The sequence below is a fragment of the Muntiacus reevesi genome, chromosome 1 (genome assembly GCF_963930625.1).
Source record: "Muntiacus reevesi chromosome 1, mMunRee1.1, whole genome shotgun sequence".
Classification (NCBI taxonomy): domain Eukaryota; kingdom Metazoa; phylum Chordata; class Mammalia; order Artiodactyla; family Cervidae; genus Muntiacus; species Muntiacus reevesi.
Window position 1 is genome coordinate 63,411,038 of NC_089249.1, and position 18,823 is coordinate 63,429,860.

At 46.7% G+C, this 18,823-nt stretch overlaps 1 protein-coding gene across 17 annotated transcripts; it reads left to right on the top strand.

Annotated features, from left to right (window-relative positions):
- The first annotated feature begins 264 nt into the window (after window positions 1-264).
- Window positions 265-17,652, top strand: RABL2B (RAB, member of RAS oncogene family like 2B). Of its 17 annotated transcripts, none has more exons than XM_065946054.1 (10): window positions 265-512; window positions 2,100-2,257; window positions 10,161-10,319; window positions 11,898-11,927; window positions 13,022-13,101; window positions 13,596-13,675; window positions 15,525-15,636; window positions 15,973-16,070; window positions 16,420-16,503; window positions 16,694-17,652. In XM_065946054.1, the coding sequence occupies exons 2-10, from the start codon at window positions 2,151-2,153 to the stop codon at window positions 16,775-16,777; spliced, it is 834 nt and encodes a 277-aa protein (XP_065802126.1). In that variant the 5' UTR covers window positions 265-512; window positions 2,100-2,150; the 3' UTR covers window positions 16,778-17,652. The 17 variants fall into 17 exon arrangements, with proteins under 17 accessions (XP_065802126.1, XP_065802137.1, XP_065802133.1 ...); XM_065946065.1 differs by having other exon boundaries at window positions 404-488; XM_065946061.1 differs by having other exon boundaries at window positions 434-727.
- The last annotated feature ends 1,171 nt before the right edge of the window (window positions 17,653-18,823 follow it).

Consider the following 18,823-nt stretch of genomic DNA (forward strand, 5'->3'; position numbering starts at 1 on the left):
CTCCGGTTGTCAACCTCAGCCGCCTACCAGGGGCCAACGACTGGCCCCCGCGCCGCGCCGCGCCCCAGGCCCCGCCCCACGACCCAGGCCCCGCCCCTCGCCGCCGGCCCCGCCCCTCGCCGCCGGCCCCCGCCCCGCGCCGCAGGCCCCGCCCCGCGCCTCAGGCCCCGCCCCGCGCCGCAGGTCCCGCCCCGCGCCGCAGGCCCCGCCCCGCGCCTCAGGCCCTGCCCCGCGCCTCAGGCCCACTTCCCTAGACTCCAGACTCCTGGCTCAGTCCCCAGGCGAAGCCCACGCAGACTCTGGCAGTTGGAAACCCCAGGCCGGCCTGATCCGGATGCTCGTTCACCGGCGGTACCCCGGCCCGGCATCGCACGAGCCAGCCTCCCGGGGTCCTTCAGGCCTTCGGCCGGGCAGCCCTCCTGAGGTCCTTGAGCGGTTGCGTAGCAGCTGCGGGGACGCCGGCAGAGCTGGACGCCGACGGAGGGGCGGTGGGCCTTGGGCTGACTGTCGGGGTCCGACACTGGAGGGAATCCGGGACTGGCGGGTTCCGAGGGCGGCTGGGGACCCTGAGGGCGGCTGGCCGTGGGCGGACCGACCTGCGGCGCCGCTAGTCTCCAGTCCTCGCTCGGGAACAGCCGAGGTGACGAAGCCGCGCGAGTGGCGGCCTCGCCTTTGGGAAGCGCCCCTTCAAGGCCGTCCTCGGGCCCTCAGCTGGACGGAGGGCACGGTGGGGGGAAAGAACGGGACAGTGGTTCTGGCAACGGTGGGAGGAGGGAGGCGAAGGCAGCCCATTCTGGCCAAGAGGTTGAGGTGCTCGAAAACTACTTGAGTGAAAGAGACCTTATCCAGTGGGTCGCGAGACTATCGACAAGCATTGAAGGTCTTGGAGAATAGATTTGGCTCCAGCTGCAGGGTGGAGGTGGAAGGGGCAGCCCCTTACTATGCTTATCAAGCATCTGCCACTTCCCGGTCACTGCTCTTGAGGCTGAGGGTGCCTCGGTGAATAAGGCTGATGCCCTTCCTGAGCAGAAGCAATAGCATTGCGGTCAGGGAAACTCAGGGGTCCTGTTGGTATTTTCCACCCTTGTGTGCCTCTCTGTCGTAGCCCTTGCCACAGCAGAGTTTTCCTTCGTGTCTTGTGTCCCGGTGCAAGATCTGCCCATATTTAAGGCTCAGTAAGTGCGGGCGCTGCTGCTGCATTGTTGCATCGTTGAGCTCAGAGTGTGGACTGTGGCACATTCTCAGTAATGTTTGTGAAGTTATTAATGTATTTGAGCGTGATGGCGTGAGGATAGTGGAATAGATCTAAAGATTATGTTATACTTCGATGCTGGCATTGGTCTGGTGATGTCTTGTACAGACAAGGGATGTGAAGAGTGAGTTTGGAGTGGGCGGGGCTTAGGTTTCACAGGTCATTTTTGCATGTGTGCAGTAGTTTGCTAGTCAAAACCTGGTAGGCAATGGGGCGCGCGGTCTCTGTGGAGATGCAGATTTGGCATCATCAGCATTTAGGAGATCCTTGAAACTAGTAGAGGTTGAAATTACCCTAGAGAAGAGGGCCTGGGAATGCTAGGTTTGGGAAAGGAAAAAACAGCTACTGATTTCAGTAGGATGGAAAATGAGGTGGAGGTGAGAAGCATGAGGTAGAGGATGGGGAAGAGACATCTTTGGTTGTGTGGTCTATCATTCAGCGGTGAGAATTCAGGCCCACCCAATGTCTCAAATTGATTATGTGGTATAAACACTGATTTTTGCCCCTGCTTTACAAGTGAGTAAATGTTTGTACATAAAACTTGTAAAACTTCAACATGGTTTTAGAATAGTCTGTCCAGATGGGAGTGGAAGTTGTGGTCCTGAGCATAGCTGTAGTAGAGAGGTGACGCAGGGTAAACCACTCTAAGAAGATCTTGTTGGGGACAGGATTACAACGCTATGGTTCAGCAAGTCCTAGCCAGGTTAGTAGTGAATAGAATAGAATATCAGTGTTTCCTGGGGCTCCTCTCTCATCAGGTCAGTCTCCCCTGTCCAAGAAGAGGAAGGGAATTTGGTTGAAGGGACTTCTCATCTCTTTACCAACAGCCTCTTCTTGATCTTTCCAGTGACAAGATCCCCCTCTCCTGAGCTGATGCCGTTTCTATAGCCAGGAGCCAATGGCTAGGGACAAAGCCAAACCCTGTGAGCTGGACCAGGAGAAATACGATGCTGATGACAATGTGAAAATCATCTGCCTGGGAGACAGCGCTGTGGGCAAGTCCAAGTATGTTGCAGAATTAGGGGAGCAAAGCCAGGCCCAGAACAGATCCGGGGTCTTAGAAAAACCCTCCAGAGGCACAGAGGAGCATGGCTTCTGTGGGTGTGGTGAGGGAGCCCAGGTGTGGGGGAACAAGGGAGCCTCCCATCAGCAGCTGTGTGTGTCTGGGGAGGAGGGTCAGAGAGGGCTGAGTTAGGACTGAGAGAGGTCAGCTTTACCTGTGAGTCCTGGCAGAGACTGCTGGAGCGGTTCTGGTGAGGTGAAAGCTGGGGTTTTCCTGTGTGTGGTGTGTGGGCTGAGATTTCAAGGTGCAGACAGTGGGAACGGGGAAAGGAAGGTGTGAAAAGTGACTAGCACAACCAGCAGCACGTTGAAGAAAGGTGGTGAGGAAACTTTCTTGAAAGAACTCACTGAGAAGAGTGGATAGTATGCCTGACTGTAATCCGCATAAAGATTGGCTCGATCATAACTGCAGTGCCTCTGTGCACAGGTGGGACTCCCCTGAGACGCTGAGGGAGGCTCTGCAGCGCAGCCACCTGTCCCCACAGGGTGTGAGCCTGTCTGCCAGTTTCCGGGGCTGTGGGGCACGCGTCTACTTCCGTCCCTGACCAGACACCTTGTTTAGTGTTACATCCCAGGAGCCCCAGCTCCACCTTCGTCTCCACTTTTATCAACATATCCTTGGAATCAGGGAGCTGTGAATAATTCCCTAGGGGCTTTGCTGGTTGGCACAGGGGTAACTTAACTTTTCTCAACCTCAACTCTGTTTATTTTAAAAGATGCCCTGGGAAAAGCAAAGCAGGAACTTGTAGCAGGAGTCCTAAACTTAAGCCTTCGTCTCAGTGCCCAGACTTTAGGTGGGAGCAGGGCTGTCACTGTAAAATGCCTAGGAAGGAACTCAAACTAATGATTTTCTCATCACAGGGCTCTGGCTGGAACTCTCAGTGCTGTGTTGAATAGAAGTGGCAAAAGCAGACATCCTCTTATTTCTCACCTTGAGGGGAAGCTTTTAGTCTTTCACAACTGAGTATGGTGCTAACTCTGGGGTTTTCATCAGTTCAGTTCAGTTCAATCACTCAGTCATGTCCGACTTTTTGCGACTCCCACGGACTGCAGCATGCCAGGCTTTCCTGTCCATCGCTAACTCCTGGAGCTTGCTCAGACTCATGGCCATTGAGTCGGTGATGCCATCCAACCTTCTCATCCTTTGTTGTCCCTTTCTCCTCCTGCCTTCAGTCTTTCCCAGCATCAGGGTCTTTTCCAGTGAGTCAGTTCTTTGCATCAGGTGGCCAAAGTATTGGAGTTTCAACTTCAGCATCCGTCCTTCTAATGAATATTCAGGACTGATTTCCTTTAGGATGGACTGGTTTGATCTTCTTGCAGTCCAAGGGACTCTCAAGAGTCTTCTCCAACACCATAGTTCAAAAGCACCAGTTCTTCGGCGTTCAGCTTTCTTTATGGTCCAACTAGCTTTGACCAGATGGACCTTTGTCAGCAAAGTAATGTTTCTCTGGTTTTTAACATGCTGTCTAGGTTTGTCATAGCCTTTCTTCCAAGGAGCAAGCATCTTTTAATGTCATGGCTGCAGTCACCATCTGCAGTGGTTTTGGAGCCTAAGAAAATAAAGTCTCTCTTTGTTTCCCCATCTATTTGCCATGAAGTGATAGGACCAAATGCCATGATCTTAGTTTTTTGAATGTTGAGCTTTAAGCCAACATTTTCACTCTTTTCTTTCATTTTCATCAAGAGGCTCTTTAGTTCTTCGCTTTCTGCCATAAGGGTGTGTCATCTGTGGATCTGAGGTTATTTGATATTTCTTCAAGCAGTCTTGGTTCCAGCTTGTGCTTCATCCAGCCCAGCATTTCGCATGATGTACTCTGCATAGAAGTTAGATAATCACGGTGACAATATACAGCCTTGACGTACTCCTTTTTCAATTTGGAACCAGTCCATTGTTCCATGTCTGGTTCTAACTGTTGCTATTTGACCTGCATACAGATTTCTCAGGAGACAGGTGAGGTGGTCTGGTATTCTTATCTCTTAAGAATTTTCCACAGTTTGTTGTGATCCACACAGTCAACAGCTTTGGCATAGTCAATAAAGCAGAAGTAGATATTTTTCTGGAACTCTCTTGCTTTTTCAGTGACCCAACGGATGCTGGCAATTTGCTCTCTGGTTCCTCTGCCTTTTCTAAATCCAACTTGAACATCTGGAAGTTCATGGTTCACATACTTTTGAAGGCTGGCTTGGAGAATTTTGACCATTACTTTGCTAGCATATGAGATGAATGCAATTGTTCAGTAGTGTGAACATTCTTTGGCATTGCCTTTCTTTGGGATTGAAATGAGAACTGACCTTTTCCAGTCCTGTGGTCACTGCTGAGTTTTCCAAATTTGTTGGCATATCGAGCGCATCACTTTCATGGCATCATCTTTTAGGATTTGAAATACCTCAACAGGAATTCCATCACCTCCACTAGCTTTGTTCGTAGTGATGCTTCCTAAGGCCCACTTGACTTTACATTCCAGGATGTCTGGCTCTAGGTGAGTGATCACACCATCATGGTTATCTGGGTCATGAAGATCTTTTTTGTGTAGTTTTTCTGTGTGTTCTTGCCACCCCTTCTTAATATCTTCTGTTAGGTCCATACCAATTCTGTACTTTATTGTTCCATCTTTGCATGAAGTGTTCCCTTGGTATCTCTAATTTTCCTGAAGCGATCTCTAGTTTTTCCCATTGTCTTGGTTTCCTCTATTTCTTTGCATTGATCACTGAGGAAGGCTTTCTTATTTCTCCTTGCTGTTCTTTGGAACTCTCTATTCAAATGGGCATATCTTTCCTTTTCTCCCTTGGCCTTTAGTTTCTCTTCTTTTCTCAGCTATTTGTAAGGCTTTGTCAGACAACCATTTGCCTTTTTGCATTTCTTTTCTTTGGGGATGGTCTTGATCACTGTCTTCTGTACAATGTCACTAACCCCTGTCCATAGTTCTTCAGGCACTCTGTCTGTCAGATCTAATCCCTTGAATCTATTTGTCACTTATGCTGTATAATTGTAAGGGATTTCATTTAGGTCATACCTGAATGGTCTAGTGGTTTTCCTTACTTTCTTCAATTTGAGTCTAAATTTGACAATAAGGAGGTCATGATCTGAGCCACAGTCAGCTACTGTATAGAGCTCCATATTTGGCTGCAAAGAATATAATCAATCTGATTTCGATATTGACCATCTGGTGATGTCCATGTGTAGAGTCTTCTCTTGTGTTTTTGGAAGAGGGTGTTTGCTATGACCAGTGCGTTTTCTTGGCAAAACTCTGTTAGCCTTTGCCCTGCTTCATTTTATACTCCAAGGTCAAACTTGCCTGTTACTGCAGGTGTCTCTTGACTTCCTACTTTTGCATTCCAATTCCCTATGATGAAAAGGACTTCTTTTTTTGGTGTTAGTTCTAGAAGGACTTGTAGGTCTTCACAGAGCCATTCAACTTCAGCTTTTTCGGCATTAGTGGTTGGGGCATAGACTTGGATTACTGTGATAATGGTTTGCCTTGGAAACGAACAGAGATCTTTCTGTCGGTTTTGAGATTGCAGTCAAGTGCTGCATTTTGGACTCTTTTGTTGACTATGAGGGCTATGCCATTTCTTCTCAGGGATTTTGCACACAGTAGTAGATATAATGGTCATCTGAATTAAATTCGCCCATTCCAGTCCATTTTAATCCACTGATTCCTAATGTCATTGTTCACTCTTGCCATCTCCTGTTTGACCACTTCCAATTTACCTTGATTCATGGACCTGACATTCCAGGTTCTTAGGCGATATTGTTCTTTACAGCATTGGGATTTTCATATGTGGCCTTTATCATAGAGGTGATTGCCTTTTCTTCTTATAGAGTGTTTTTGTCATGATATGGTGTTTGGTTTTTGTCAGTTGCTTTGTTTGCATTTATTGAGATGAATATGTCGAATTTTTCCTTCATTCTATTTATATATGTTTGATTAATTTTCTTAAGTTGTACCACCTTTATATTCTGAGAATAAATCTCCCTTGGTGATGATGTATAGTCCCTTGAATATGATTTGGTTTGCTAGTGGGTTTTTTTTTTTTTGCGCTCTTCTGGGTCTCGGTTGCTGTGCATGGGCTTTCTCTAGTGCAGTGAGCAGGGGCTGCTCTCTAGTTGAGGTATACGGGCTTCTGCTTGCGGCGGCTTCTCTTGTTACATAGCATGGGGTCTAGAATGCAGGCTCATTGTGGTGCACGGGCTTAGTTGTCCCACAGCATGTGGAATCTTCTCGGACCAGGGATCAAACCTGTGTTCTCTGCATTGGCAGGTGGATTCTGAACCACTGAACCACCAGGGAAGTCTGCTAGTGGATTTTGGGGGGATTTTTACATGAGGAATAATTGGCCTGTAGTTTTCTTTTCTGATAGTGTCATCTGGTCTTGGAATCAGGGTACCACTGGCCTGTGGTAGAAATAATAGAAAAAATTATAAAGTGTTCCCCCCTCAGTTTTTGGGAAAGGTTTGAGAAGAACTGGTGTTTGTTTATGAAATGGTTGGTAGAATTCACTAGGGAAGTAATTCAGTCCCGGACCTTTAGTTACAGGGAGTGTTTCAATGCTGATGTAATCTCCTTACTTGGTATAGGTCTACCCAGATTTTCTATTTCATTTTGAATCTGGTAGTTCATGTGTTTCTAGGACCTTGTGCACTTCCTCTAGGTTATCCAGCTCATTGGAGTGCAGTAGTTCATGGTGTTCACTGGTAATTGTTTTGTTTCTATAAGACTGATGTTACTCTCCCAGCTTTCAGCTCTGATTTTGATCATTTGTGTCCTCTCTCTTTTCTTAGTCTAGCTAAAGGTTTGTTGACGTTGTTGATCTCTTCAAAGAACTAATTTCTGGTTACACTGATGAACTCTCTGTTGTCTTTCTATTCCATATTCTGCGAATCTCCACTCTAATCTGTATTGTTTCTTTCCTTCTGCTACCTTTGAGTTTAGTTTGGTCTTTCATATCTACTACCTGAAAATGTACAGTTACGTTGTTTATTTAATTTGCACTGTTTTGTGAATTTTTTGGTTTTCCTTCTGTTATTCTAGTTGCATTCCATTTTATTTGTGAAGATACTTTGTATAATCTCAGTCTTTTAAATTTTAATGACTTTTTTGTAGCCTAAGCTGAGTTCACTTGAGAAGAATATGTATTCTACTGTTGTTAGATAGAGTATTCTGTATATGTTTGTTAGGTCTATTTGGTTTACAGTGTAGTTCAAGTCCTCTGTTTCATTGTTCTATTCATTACTGAAAGTGGGATGTTGAAGTCTTCATGTATTACTGTGCAACTGTTTATTTTTTCCTTTAGTTGTGTCAATGTTGACTTCATATATTTTCGAACAACTTCGTATATTTTGGAACAACTCTTTTGTTTTTACATATATGTTTTAACTTTTCTATTTTCTTGACAGATTGAACTTTTCATTGATATATAATGTCCTTCATCTCTTGTAACATTTGTCACTTAAAAGTTTGTTTTCTCTGGCTATAGTATAGCCGTCCTAGTTCTCTCTTGAATACTGTTTGCATGGAATATCTTTTATCATCCTTTGTTTTTCAGCCCCTTTTTGATCTTGTATCTAAAGTAAGCGTCTTAGAGCCAGCACATGCTCGGCACACACCTTTTAAATGTGCTCCGCCAGTCTCTCACGTTTAATTGGAGAGTTCTATCCATTCCCAGTTACAGCAGCAGTAATTAAAGTGACTACTGATAAAGAAGGATTTACTTCTGCCGTTTAACTATTTGTTTTATATGTCTCCTGTTTTATTTCTCAGTTGCTCCATTACATTTTTTTTCAAGTTGATTTTTGGTAGTATACTGTTTTGAGTCTCTTCCTTTCATGTATAATTTTTTAAATTTTTTATTAATAGTTACCTTGAAGATTACAATTAATATCTAAAATTTATAGCAGTGTATTTGAATGTCAATTTAATTATGATAGTATACAAACACTCTGTCCCTTCCCTTTATATTATTTTGTCACATATTGCATCTTTATACATTAATTGTTCATTAACATAGATTTATAGCTATAATTTTATGTCTTTTGAATCACATAGGAGAAAAAAGAGGAGTTGTAAACTGAAAGTATGAGAGTACTGGTTTTATATTTTCCTATGTAACTACCTTTACTGAAGACCTTTACTTCTTTATATGGCTTCAAATTACTGTTTAGCCCTTTCATTTCAACCTGGAGGACTCATTGCACTGTTTCTTCTAGGACAGATCTGCTTATGAGCCACATCAGCTTATGTTTATCTGGAAGTTGTCCCAATTTTGCCTTCATTCTGGAAGGATAGTTTGCTGTGCATAGAATTCTTTGTTGACAGTTTTTTTCCACTCAGCTTCAAATATATTTCCACTGCCTTCTGATCTCAGTGTCATCTGGTGAGAAATCGGCTGTTTATTTTATTGAGGATTTTGTTTTTCAGTTCCTACAATTTGCCTGTAATGTGGAACAGTGTGAGTTTATCCTGCCTGGGGTTTGTTCAGCTTCCCAGGTGTGTATATTCATGTCCTGCATCAGGTTTGGGAAGTTTTTAGCCTTTATTACTTCAAATAACCTCTCTGCCCCCTCCTGTCTTCTATCTATGATGCCTGTGTCAGGATGATTAATGCTGTCTCGTGGATCCTTAGGCACTGGTTATTTTCACTTGCTTTTCTTTCTGCTTCCTAGACTGGATGATTTCGGTTGCCTTAATTTCAAGTTTGCTGAAGATAAACTGTTTTTTGCCTCCTCAAGTGGTGTTGAAACCCTCTAGTGAGTTTTTCACCTAAATTATTGTACTTTTCAGCTCCAGAATATCTGTTTCTTTTCATATTTCCTGTCTCTTTATTAATGCTCTCATTCTGTTTATGTGTTGCTTTCTAATTTCCTTTAGTTCTTTTTCCTTGGTTTCCCTTAGCTTTTTGAGCACATTTAAGATAATTGATCTAACATCTTTGACTAATCAAGTATCTGGATTTCTTCAGGCATTACTTCTGTCGAGTTCTTTTTTATCATGTGAGTAGGCTGTACCTTCCTGTTTTCTTTGTGTGCTTTGCGATTTTCTGGTTTAGAGTTAGACGTTCTGAGTATTTTACTGCGGTGACTTTGTGTGTGTCAGTCAGTCAGTCGTGTCCAACTCTTTGCAAATCCCGTGGACTGTAGCCCTCCAGGCTCTTCTCTCTATGGGATTCTCCAGGCAAGAATATTGGAGTGGGTTGCCATTTCCTTCTGCAGTGGTGACTTTGGAACTCAGATATTCCCATTCCTTGGGTATGGCTGATTTCTGCCTGTTTAGGGCTGGAGTGTCTACTTGTAACTTTTCCATACTTTTTACAAAGTGTTTATTCCTTCTTGTGTGTGGTCATTGATCTTTCTATTCCATTATCTGTGGTCAGACAGTGACCTGATAAAAATTTCTTTAAATATTTGGCTCCAAAATGGGAAAGAAAAAAAGGGATAGTCCTATCCTGTTAAATTTCCAGTAGTTGTGGGGGAAGCCTCTGAAGCCTGAGAGAGCTCAGATCTGGCTCCTTGGGGATCTACCAGCTGATCACAACTTGCAAGACAAACCTTCTGAGGACGGTGTCTCCACTGCCAGCCAGACACGGGGAGCGCCGCTCACTGTATGGCCTCGGTGGGCCTGTGGTCTGTGTCGCTGCTGCTGGTTTGTGTGTGTTGTTCCGCTGCACAATGCCAACACTCTCCTTTCATCTAGCACTCTCCTGGTTGTTGAGTCCAGTCAGGTTCCAGAGCTCTGAAATGGTTGATTCTGATCATTTTCCCCAGTTACCAGTTGAGGGAGTGACCCCTTGAACTTCCTACCCCACCACTTTGTGTAATGCCCTCAAGGTCCATTCTTTCCGTACACAGGTATTCCGCTGTCTCCACACCGTGCCTTGACAAAGCAGTCCTTCGCGTTGCTCGGCTGCTCAGTCCTCAGTTGCTCAGTCATGTCCGACTCTGCACCGCCATGGACTGTAGCTCACCAGGCTCCTCTGTCCATGCAGTCATCCAGACAGGAATACTGGAGTGGGTTGCCATTTCCTTCTTCAAAAACAATCCTTTGCCCCACTGAATTGCAGTAATGCTCTTGTTCTAAATCCTTTGACCATACATGTGGCTATACATGTTTTAAGAGTGTGTTTATTGTCTGTCTGTCTTCCGCACTAGAATATAAGCGTCACAAAGACAGGAATTTTCATCTGTTTTGTTCAGTGTTATATCCTGGTGCCTAGCCTAGCATCCAGCATATGGCAAGCACTCAGTAATTTTTTTTTTTACTTTTTTGTACTAAACTATCTGTCCTGTTGAAGAACAGTTATGAAAATTATCATTTTTATGAAATTAGATACAGTACTGCAGTGAATATTTTATGCCTATCATCTTGGGCACAAATTCTATTAGAGCTGGGGTGAAACTGCCCAGTTTTAGCATTAGTTCAAATTTTGAGTTACCCGTTCTCTCTCTGAAGTAGTATGTTAGATTCTCACTCCTACAGCACAGTATAGGAATTTCTGTTTCTTCACAAAGTCCCTAACTTTGTGACTATCGTGACTTTTTCAATTTTGTTACTCTAACGGATGAGTGTGCTACTTCATTTTATTTAATTTGCATAAAATCATTATAAGATTGAACATCTTTTCATGTTTGTTAGCTGTGCATCTGAATTGCCTGTTCATATTCTTAAAACCAGGTTGTATGTCTGTTCTTTTATGTATCAGAGCTGTTCATGATTTCTGTATACTGATTATTTGTCAGTGATTGGCATTGCACATGGCTTCTCCCAGTCTGTGAGGGGATTTTTTTGTTTGTTTGTTTGTTTTTTCTTTAACTTTTCATTTTGAAATAACAGATGTACAGGATGTTGCAAAGAGAATACAGAGAGGGCCTGTGTATCCCTCACCTCCTGTCCCCATTGGTTCTCTCTTAAATAACCAGAGTACAAGATCAAGTGCAGGAAATCAGCATTTGTTCAATGCCTGTGTATAATTCTGTGTCACTTCATCACGTGTAGATCTGTGTAGCATTACTGGAGTCGAGATGCACAGCTACCCCAGCACAGTGGGGGCCGAGGTCCTGCTGCGCGTTTGTAGCCACGCCTGTCCCACTTCATCGTCCACCAGCCCAGCCCTGCCTCCGCTAACATACTCCATGTCTGTAGTGGTGTCATCTTGGCAACACTGTGTAAAAGGAGTTATGTAACTTGTGACCTTTTTCACTCAGCTAATACCCTTATGATTCATTTAAACTGTTGGGTAGATCAGTAATTTGTTCCTTTTTATTGCTGGGTGGTAGTTCCTGTAGTAGACTTCCACAGTTTATTCCCTAAAAGGAGTAAACTGGTGTCCCTGCTCACAGGAAAAGCACCTGTGGGTGCTGGTCAGTGTTACAGCCAAAGGGTGTCAAGAACTTACCCCGAGTCATGAAGAGAGTGGATGGGTGGTCCCTGGGCATTGTCTTTGAAAGGAAGCTTGTAGCTGAGGAAGGAACTAGAGGACTAGCCACAGCTGGCTCCCGAGCGTCCCACCCCTGGGTGGCTCAGCAGGGCGGGGAGTAGGCAGGAGTGCTGAGGGATGCGGCTGACCACCTTGCATGTTCTCCCTGCAGACTCATGGAGAGGTTCCTCATGGATGGATTGTATCCTTCAAGTTTGAAATGCTCCTTGTGGCCCTTTCTCATGCCAACTCAGCTCCCCTGCCCCTGCTTTGCTCTAGGGGTCCAGGGAGAGGCAGCTGAGCGCGTGCAGACGGTTCATTCATGCTGGTTTCTTACCAGCTGACCCACATGGCATGTTGCAGTATATTCTGAAGGTTACTCACATCTGGATTTGCCTTATATTAGGAAGGCAGTGGAATGGCTAACCGTACCTCGTCCGATGCCTGGACTGACACCTCACCTCCTCCTTAGTAGCTCTGGCAGTGGCTAAGTCACTTAACATCCCTAACCTCAGAGCTTGAACTCTCTACAATTTAAAAATTCTCTGGTGTGCATCAACTTTCTGAAGAAGGATCTGCCAGCCCCACCCTCCTTTCCTGAATTGTCGTTGCTATGCAGGTTTGGAATGAGACAACTGGGATGATTTGTAAAAATCTTCCCAGGTGAGTCCATTGAGAACTATGGGTCAGCAGAGCCCTGGGCCTCAGCCTCCCATGGCAGAGTCTATCTTTCTTCACCGTCTCCTCAGTTTTTTGCACTCACCCACCTGTGTTGTCCCAACTCTGACAACTTGCAACTTCAGAAAGTCGTATTCCCCATGCTTTTTGTTAGGGTTTCATACACAGACAAACTGCAGTTCATAAACAGTTTGTCAGCTAGCTGTCTTAAGAAGGAGGCTTGTTTTCCCTGGAACTGTTATGTTGCTTCTTGTGGCTGGGTTTGCTCTATGTCTGCAAGAGCCCCATCCAGAAAGAGCTGGGGCAACCACAGTGGTATTTGCCAACTACGCGATGCTGCTTCGGACAGCTGCTCTGTAAAAGTCCATTCCACGTTTTCCCTTGTACTCAGGTGGCCAGGACATAATCCCAGCCTCTCCTGCCCCTCACTTTTCGTGGAGATTGTGCCTGTGATGTTTGAGGTTGAGGTTGGTCCTCTGTCTGCAACACTCATTCAATTTAAAATCTGAATAACTTCCTGAAGAAGGAGAGAGAGGCTTCATTCCGTCATACCAGCAACACCCCCTAGCACCTTTCTTAGCTTCTTTTTATTCATTGTTTTCCTTAACCCAAATGCAGTCAGCCCCAGCAGCTGTCCACATACGCCCTGACCCTGTACAAGCACACGGCCGTGGTGGATGGCAAGACCGTCCTTGTGGGTGAGCAGCACAGCGCCGAGCCGCAGCGGCGCTCGAGCGGGAGGAGAAGGCCTGGGGAGAGAGTCAGGCTCAGATGAGGGTGGTAGGTGCAACCCACAGCCGAGCAGCAAGGGTAGGTGGAAAGAAGCATGCAGGGCTCTCTTCCGGTTCTCTTCAGTCAGGAAAACAACAGCTGTTGTCCAAGTGTTGTCTTCCACAAAGGTTTGGCTTTAAGTGGGGTTACGGCCTTTCGCTTGGCCAGGCCACGCATCTGTCTCTGTGCCCAGCACTCATGGGAATTGGGTCTGGTTTTGACCTCGGAGGGTCCTGCATCTTATTGGGTGGGGGAGGCTGGGCGCTGAACCTCTCCCTTGTGGGGTCTCCTGTCTGCGTTCTCCTTCCTCCTGGCCCCCGTCTCCCTCGGCCGTCCTCCCCGGCGCTGCAGAGATGCTCAGTGTCCGGGCTCTCTGTCTCTCCACCCCCGTCGGGCAGTCAGAGCTGTGTTCATGTTGCAGACTTTTGGGATACAGCAGGCCAGGAGCGGTTCCAGAGCATGCACGCCTCCTACTACCACAAGGCCCACGCCTGCATCATGGTATGAAACCAGCTGGGAGGCAGAGGCTCTGCACAGGTCTGGCCTGAGGGGTGAAGGGATGGGGGCCTGAGCCCTCGTGACCAGGGCTGGGTGCAGGGGGAAGTATCAGGGCAGGCTTCAGACTGCAGAGGTTCTGCATGAGAGCCTGCCCGGGCCAGCGTCTCATCTGGGGTGAGGGTGAAGGGGGTTTGTGGCGCTGCCATTCCTTCAGGAGGAGCAGGTTCAGGGCCCGTCAGCTGTCTCAGAGCCAAACACTGCCCCTCCCTAGTGGAGCCACAGACTCCTTTTTCAGGTGCTCCTGTCCTGCCCTTGTGCTTAAGGTACCAAGTCTCATCAAACCTTCCAGAATTTACTGCTAGTACCTATACAGGGGGCTTCCCTGGCGGCCCAGTGGTAGTGTAAGAGGTTCAGGTTTGAGCCCTGGGTCGGAAAGGTTCCCTGGAGAAGGAAATGGCAACCTGATCCAGTCTTTTTGCTTGGGAAATCTCATAGACAGAGGTGCCTGTTGGGCTACAGTCCATGGGATCACAAAGGAGTCAGACATGATCTCGTGACTAAACAGCAACAAACTGTACATGGACGAAATGAAATGCAAGGGTGAGGGTGAGGCAGACGGGGCGGGCTGGCGCCCGCGGGCATGGCCTCTAGCCTGTACGCGCGTCTGTCAGCCTGCCCGCGTACCTGTGTCTGCCCGTGCCTCTCACCAGCCCCAGCCTGCTGTAGGGGCCTTGGCCACGTGGGGACCTGATCGCCCCGGAGGGAGGTGGTCTGCCCGCCACTTTGAAACAGCGAAGGCTGTGCTGCTCAGCCTAACCAGCTCCTCCTCAGCTCAAAACAAGGAAAGGAAGCTCAGGAAACTAGACCTGGGTAAAAGGTCTGATGGTGATCATGGCAGGAGTGAAGCAGATTCCAAAGGTTTCACTACAAGCATATTTTAGAAGAAGTCTCTTTTGGGAATTCAATAAAACATGGTCATTTATTGAAGTTGGGCCTGGGGAATACCACACAAGAGCCTCTCAGTAGACCTGCTGCTGCCTCAGGCGGGTCAGCTGCTGACTGGAGCCCGCGGCTGTGCAGGGGGAGCCCCTGTCCTGGCCACGGCTGCTCCCACAAAGGGCTGCGTTGTCTTGAAGTAAGACTTGCCGTTGCAGCAGGGTACATGGCCATCCCTCTCAACCCACTGTTGTGCTGGGGCAGTTTGGACCTGCGAGTCTGTTCTGGGAGATGGCTTAGCGGCAAGCAGCTGACCTCTGGGGAGTTCCTCTGAGGAGCTAGAAGGATGCTTGTAGTGGCCACTTGAAGCATCTTAGGGCTTCTGGCCTGCTAGTCCTTAGAGCTAGTCAGTGTTCATGCTCCTTGCAGATATTTTAATAGGTAAGCAGTGTAAATTATGAGCAGTTCATAAAATGATAAGCTGCAAAATAATAAAAGATACTTTTTAAAAGTTTAAAATATAAAATTAAAAGTTTATAATTAAGGGTAAAACAACTGAAAGGGTATTCTACAAACATTTAAGATTATTATAAAGGAGTTTTTAAAAAATGGATAGGCAATAATTAGACTAAGAAAAAACCAAAAAACTTTCAATGTTCACAGATTTATCAATGGTACAGTAAGTAAAATGATACTCTGGTTAAAACAGGTAAACCAGGTGACAAGCTGAAGGTTCTGGAGGGATGCTCAGAAGTGTGGGTGAGGCTTGTGGTTAGAGGGGCCGCAGCTCAGAGTGGTTCGTGGGCTGAGCTCCCAAGCCTGTGTGTGCTTGCTTGTATGTGTGTCACCTTGGGGGTGGGGGTGTGTGAAGAGACGTCGATGCACTTGGGCGGTCTTCTTTCCTCTGCTGATTCAGGTATTTGACGTGCAGAGGAAAATCACGTACAAGAACCTCAGCACCTGGTATACAGAGCTTCGGGAGTTCAGGCCAGAGATTCCGTGCGTTGTGGTGGCCAATAAAATCGATGGTGAGGCCACCCCTACATCTGGGTGCCAGCAAATCATGGGGGAACCCACCATCACACGTGTCGTCCTCCTTTCCTGGGCCATCAAACCATCAGTGATCTGTTCCTCCCAAAATAGATCCCTTGGCTGCTTGCCATCACTCCCCTTCCAGTAATATCCACGTGAGCCAACCTGCCTCCTTGAGACACAGATCCCAGTTGAATGAGCTGTTTCTATGACGTGTCTGCTGATTGTCCCTGCTTGTCCCACTTCCTGGAATAGGGACCTCCAGTGACCTACCCTTCAAAACTCTCCTTTTTCCCTGGTAGACAGGCCAATGTCCTACCTTCTCTCTACAGCAGACATGAAGATGACCCAGAAAAGTTTCAATTTTGCCAGGAAGTTCTCCTTGCCTCTGTACTTTGTCTCAGCTGCTGATGGTACCAACGTTGTGAAGGTAATAGGAGACTGCAGAGATGGTCTAGTGAGGTGGGGAAGGCCTGACGTTTTCGGGGAAGTGGTGAAGAAAAGGGCTGGCTGCAGGGCTGTTGGTGAGGACAGCATTGCTGGGGGCCCTGGTGAACAGGAAGGGGTCATTGTGAGTGTTGATGGTAGGGGAGGTGATGGTTTGGGCTTGGTGAAGAAAAGGCATATTGACCAGCGTGGAATCAGGGGACGGGGGAAAAGGTGATGATTTTAGGGTGGAGTATTGTGTGGACACGTGATGATGATGGGCCAGTGGTGCAGGGCAGGCAGAGTCCCAGCCACTGGTGCCCATAGCCTTGTTTTCCTTCCCACCACCCCAGCTCTTCAATGATGCAATTCGATTAGCTGTATCTTACAAACAGAACTCCCGGGACTTCATGGATGAGGTTTTGCAGGAGCTTGAGGTAGGTCTGGCATCGAGGTGGCATCTGGTAGGTGGCATTGAGAAAATGGCTTCTCTCCATAGGGGTGCAGGGCTAACCCAGTAGACCCGACTTGGCAGGCAGCACATTCTCGTGGGCACGGCCCCTAGAGGTGTCAGAGCCTCAGCTGGGCACATGCAAGGCCAGGCCTCATCTGCCGCCTTGTTCACAGAACATTGACCTGAAGCAGGAGGAGGAGGAGGAGATACCGGACAAAGAGCAGCCTGGCCGCATCCAGAGCCCATCTCCCTCCTGACCACAGGAGGCCTCTCCACGACCCACCTCCCTTGGCAGCCCTTCAACCCTCAGTGGAGGCACTCTCCCAGGCCGTCCCCTGCTACACCTACAAACCCAGCTGTCCCATTTGCACCCTCCAACCCCGACTTCGATGGCCCGGGAAACCTGATCCTTCAATACATGCCACTAACAGGTGTAAGGCTCATACCAGACCCTGAAGCCAAATGAGGGATGGACCCTCCAGGTCATATGGGACAGTGAAGAGAATCGGAATATTCTCTGTGTGTCTCATCAAGGATATTTAGGTGTCTCCCCCTGCCTCCTCCTCAAGAGCTGATGTCAGGGCCTATTCATTGCATTTCCACCAAGAGGATGATTTCTAATTCCTGACTTTTCTCCTCTTTAGACTCCCAGCTAAACAAGTCATTTTAAGAATGATTTTGAGCAGAGAGCTGTTTGTTCCATAAGTTTTTCTAGAGCTCTTCTGGATATGGCCAGTACTTTGATGAACAGTGAGGCTAAGATCACAGGCCCAAGTTTGCTGTTAACGTCAAGTGAAAGCAGGTGACCGGTCTGGCCACACAGTAACACAAACATCATTGTGAGCATCAAGGGTCAATACAGGCACATCACAAGGCATGCATGATAAGAAATTGACTTGGAAGCTTCTTTTAAAATCCACATTTCAACATTGGAGGCTTTTCTTAATTTTTCTGAGGACTAGTGTGGGCACTGAACCTCCTTGGGTGGCGAGGGCTGCTGAGAACTGTTGTGCTGCCTTTTCCATTTATCTCCAGGACGTGTTGCTCACTAGAATGCTTTTATGATCATCTTGTACATCGTTTGCATTAAAATTTTTTTTTTACAATAAAGATTGAATTACAGAAACATTGAGTCAATGTGCCTGCTTTGTGGGTATGGATTCTTTTTTTTAAGCAAAATGTCACAAAGGAATGAGTGGACCAACAGCCGCATTGATGGGGGGAGACGGCCGTGTTTGTCAAGCAGGGGTGACCAGGTTCACTGTGTTTATTGACACAGAGATCATTTCAGTGGAATTTAGGGTTTTAAAAGAATGGATATTTGTTTGGGAATCAAGAACAAACATTTTTACTCTTTAAATTATTGATGCTTACAATTTCAACTTAAGAAATGTAACCTGAATTCAGGAATGTGTTACCCTGGTGAGATGGGCTTTTAAAAACAAGAAGAACAACAACAAAAAACCTTTATTATAAATGAATAATGTGTTTAGAAAATAATGGCTTCGTTGAGATATGATTGAAATACCATAAGATTCACCATGAGTATTGGGCTTACATAACCATTTTGAGTCAGTTCTCATAGAAGCAAAGCCTGAGAAGACAACAAATCTTGGTTAGATGAATTATTGGGGTCAATTCTCTGTCTCTGCTAGGGACCAGCTTCAGCCTTCGTCTTTCTGAGGGAACTCTGAGGGCAGACTGTCCCGCAGGGTTGGTCCCACTTTGAGACTGGGGGGATTTTTGTGTCAGTTAGCACAGTGTGTGAAGAGGAACAGGTAGAAGGGATGACGTGTGGTGTCAAGCTCAAAGTGGCTCCTGTTTTAGCAAGGGCAGGTCTCTGGGGAAAAGGCAGCTATGAGTTCAACACTCAAAGCAGGTAGGGGAAAAGTGTTCAGGTGGGGTGTCAATAGCCCCACATTGCTCAGATCCACCTGCCTCTTAAAGGTCATTTCATTATGACACACAGGAACACCACCCTTGAATCCTCTTTAATATGTTACTGAAGTGAAACTTACATAAGAAAGTTATCATGTTAAAGTACACAAGGCAGTGCCATTTAGAACAGTTACATTGTTGGGCCGCCATCAGTTCAGTTCAGCTGCTCAGTCGTGTCTGACTCTGCGACCCCATGAATCGCAGCACACCAGGCCTCCCTGTCCATCACCAACTCCCAGAGTTTATTCAAACTCGAGGTCATCGAGTCAGTGATGCCACCCAGCCATCTCATCCTCTGTCGTCCCCTTCTCCTCCTGCCCCCAATCCCTCCCAGCATCAGGGTCTTTTCCAATGAGTCAGCTCTT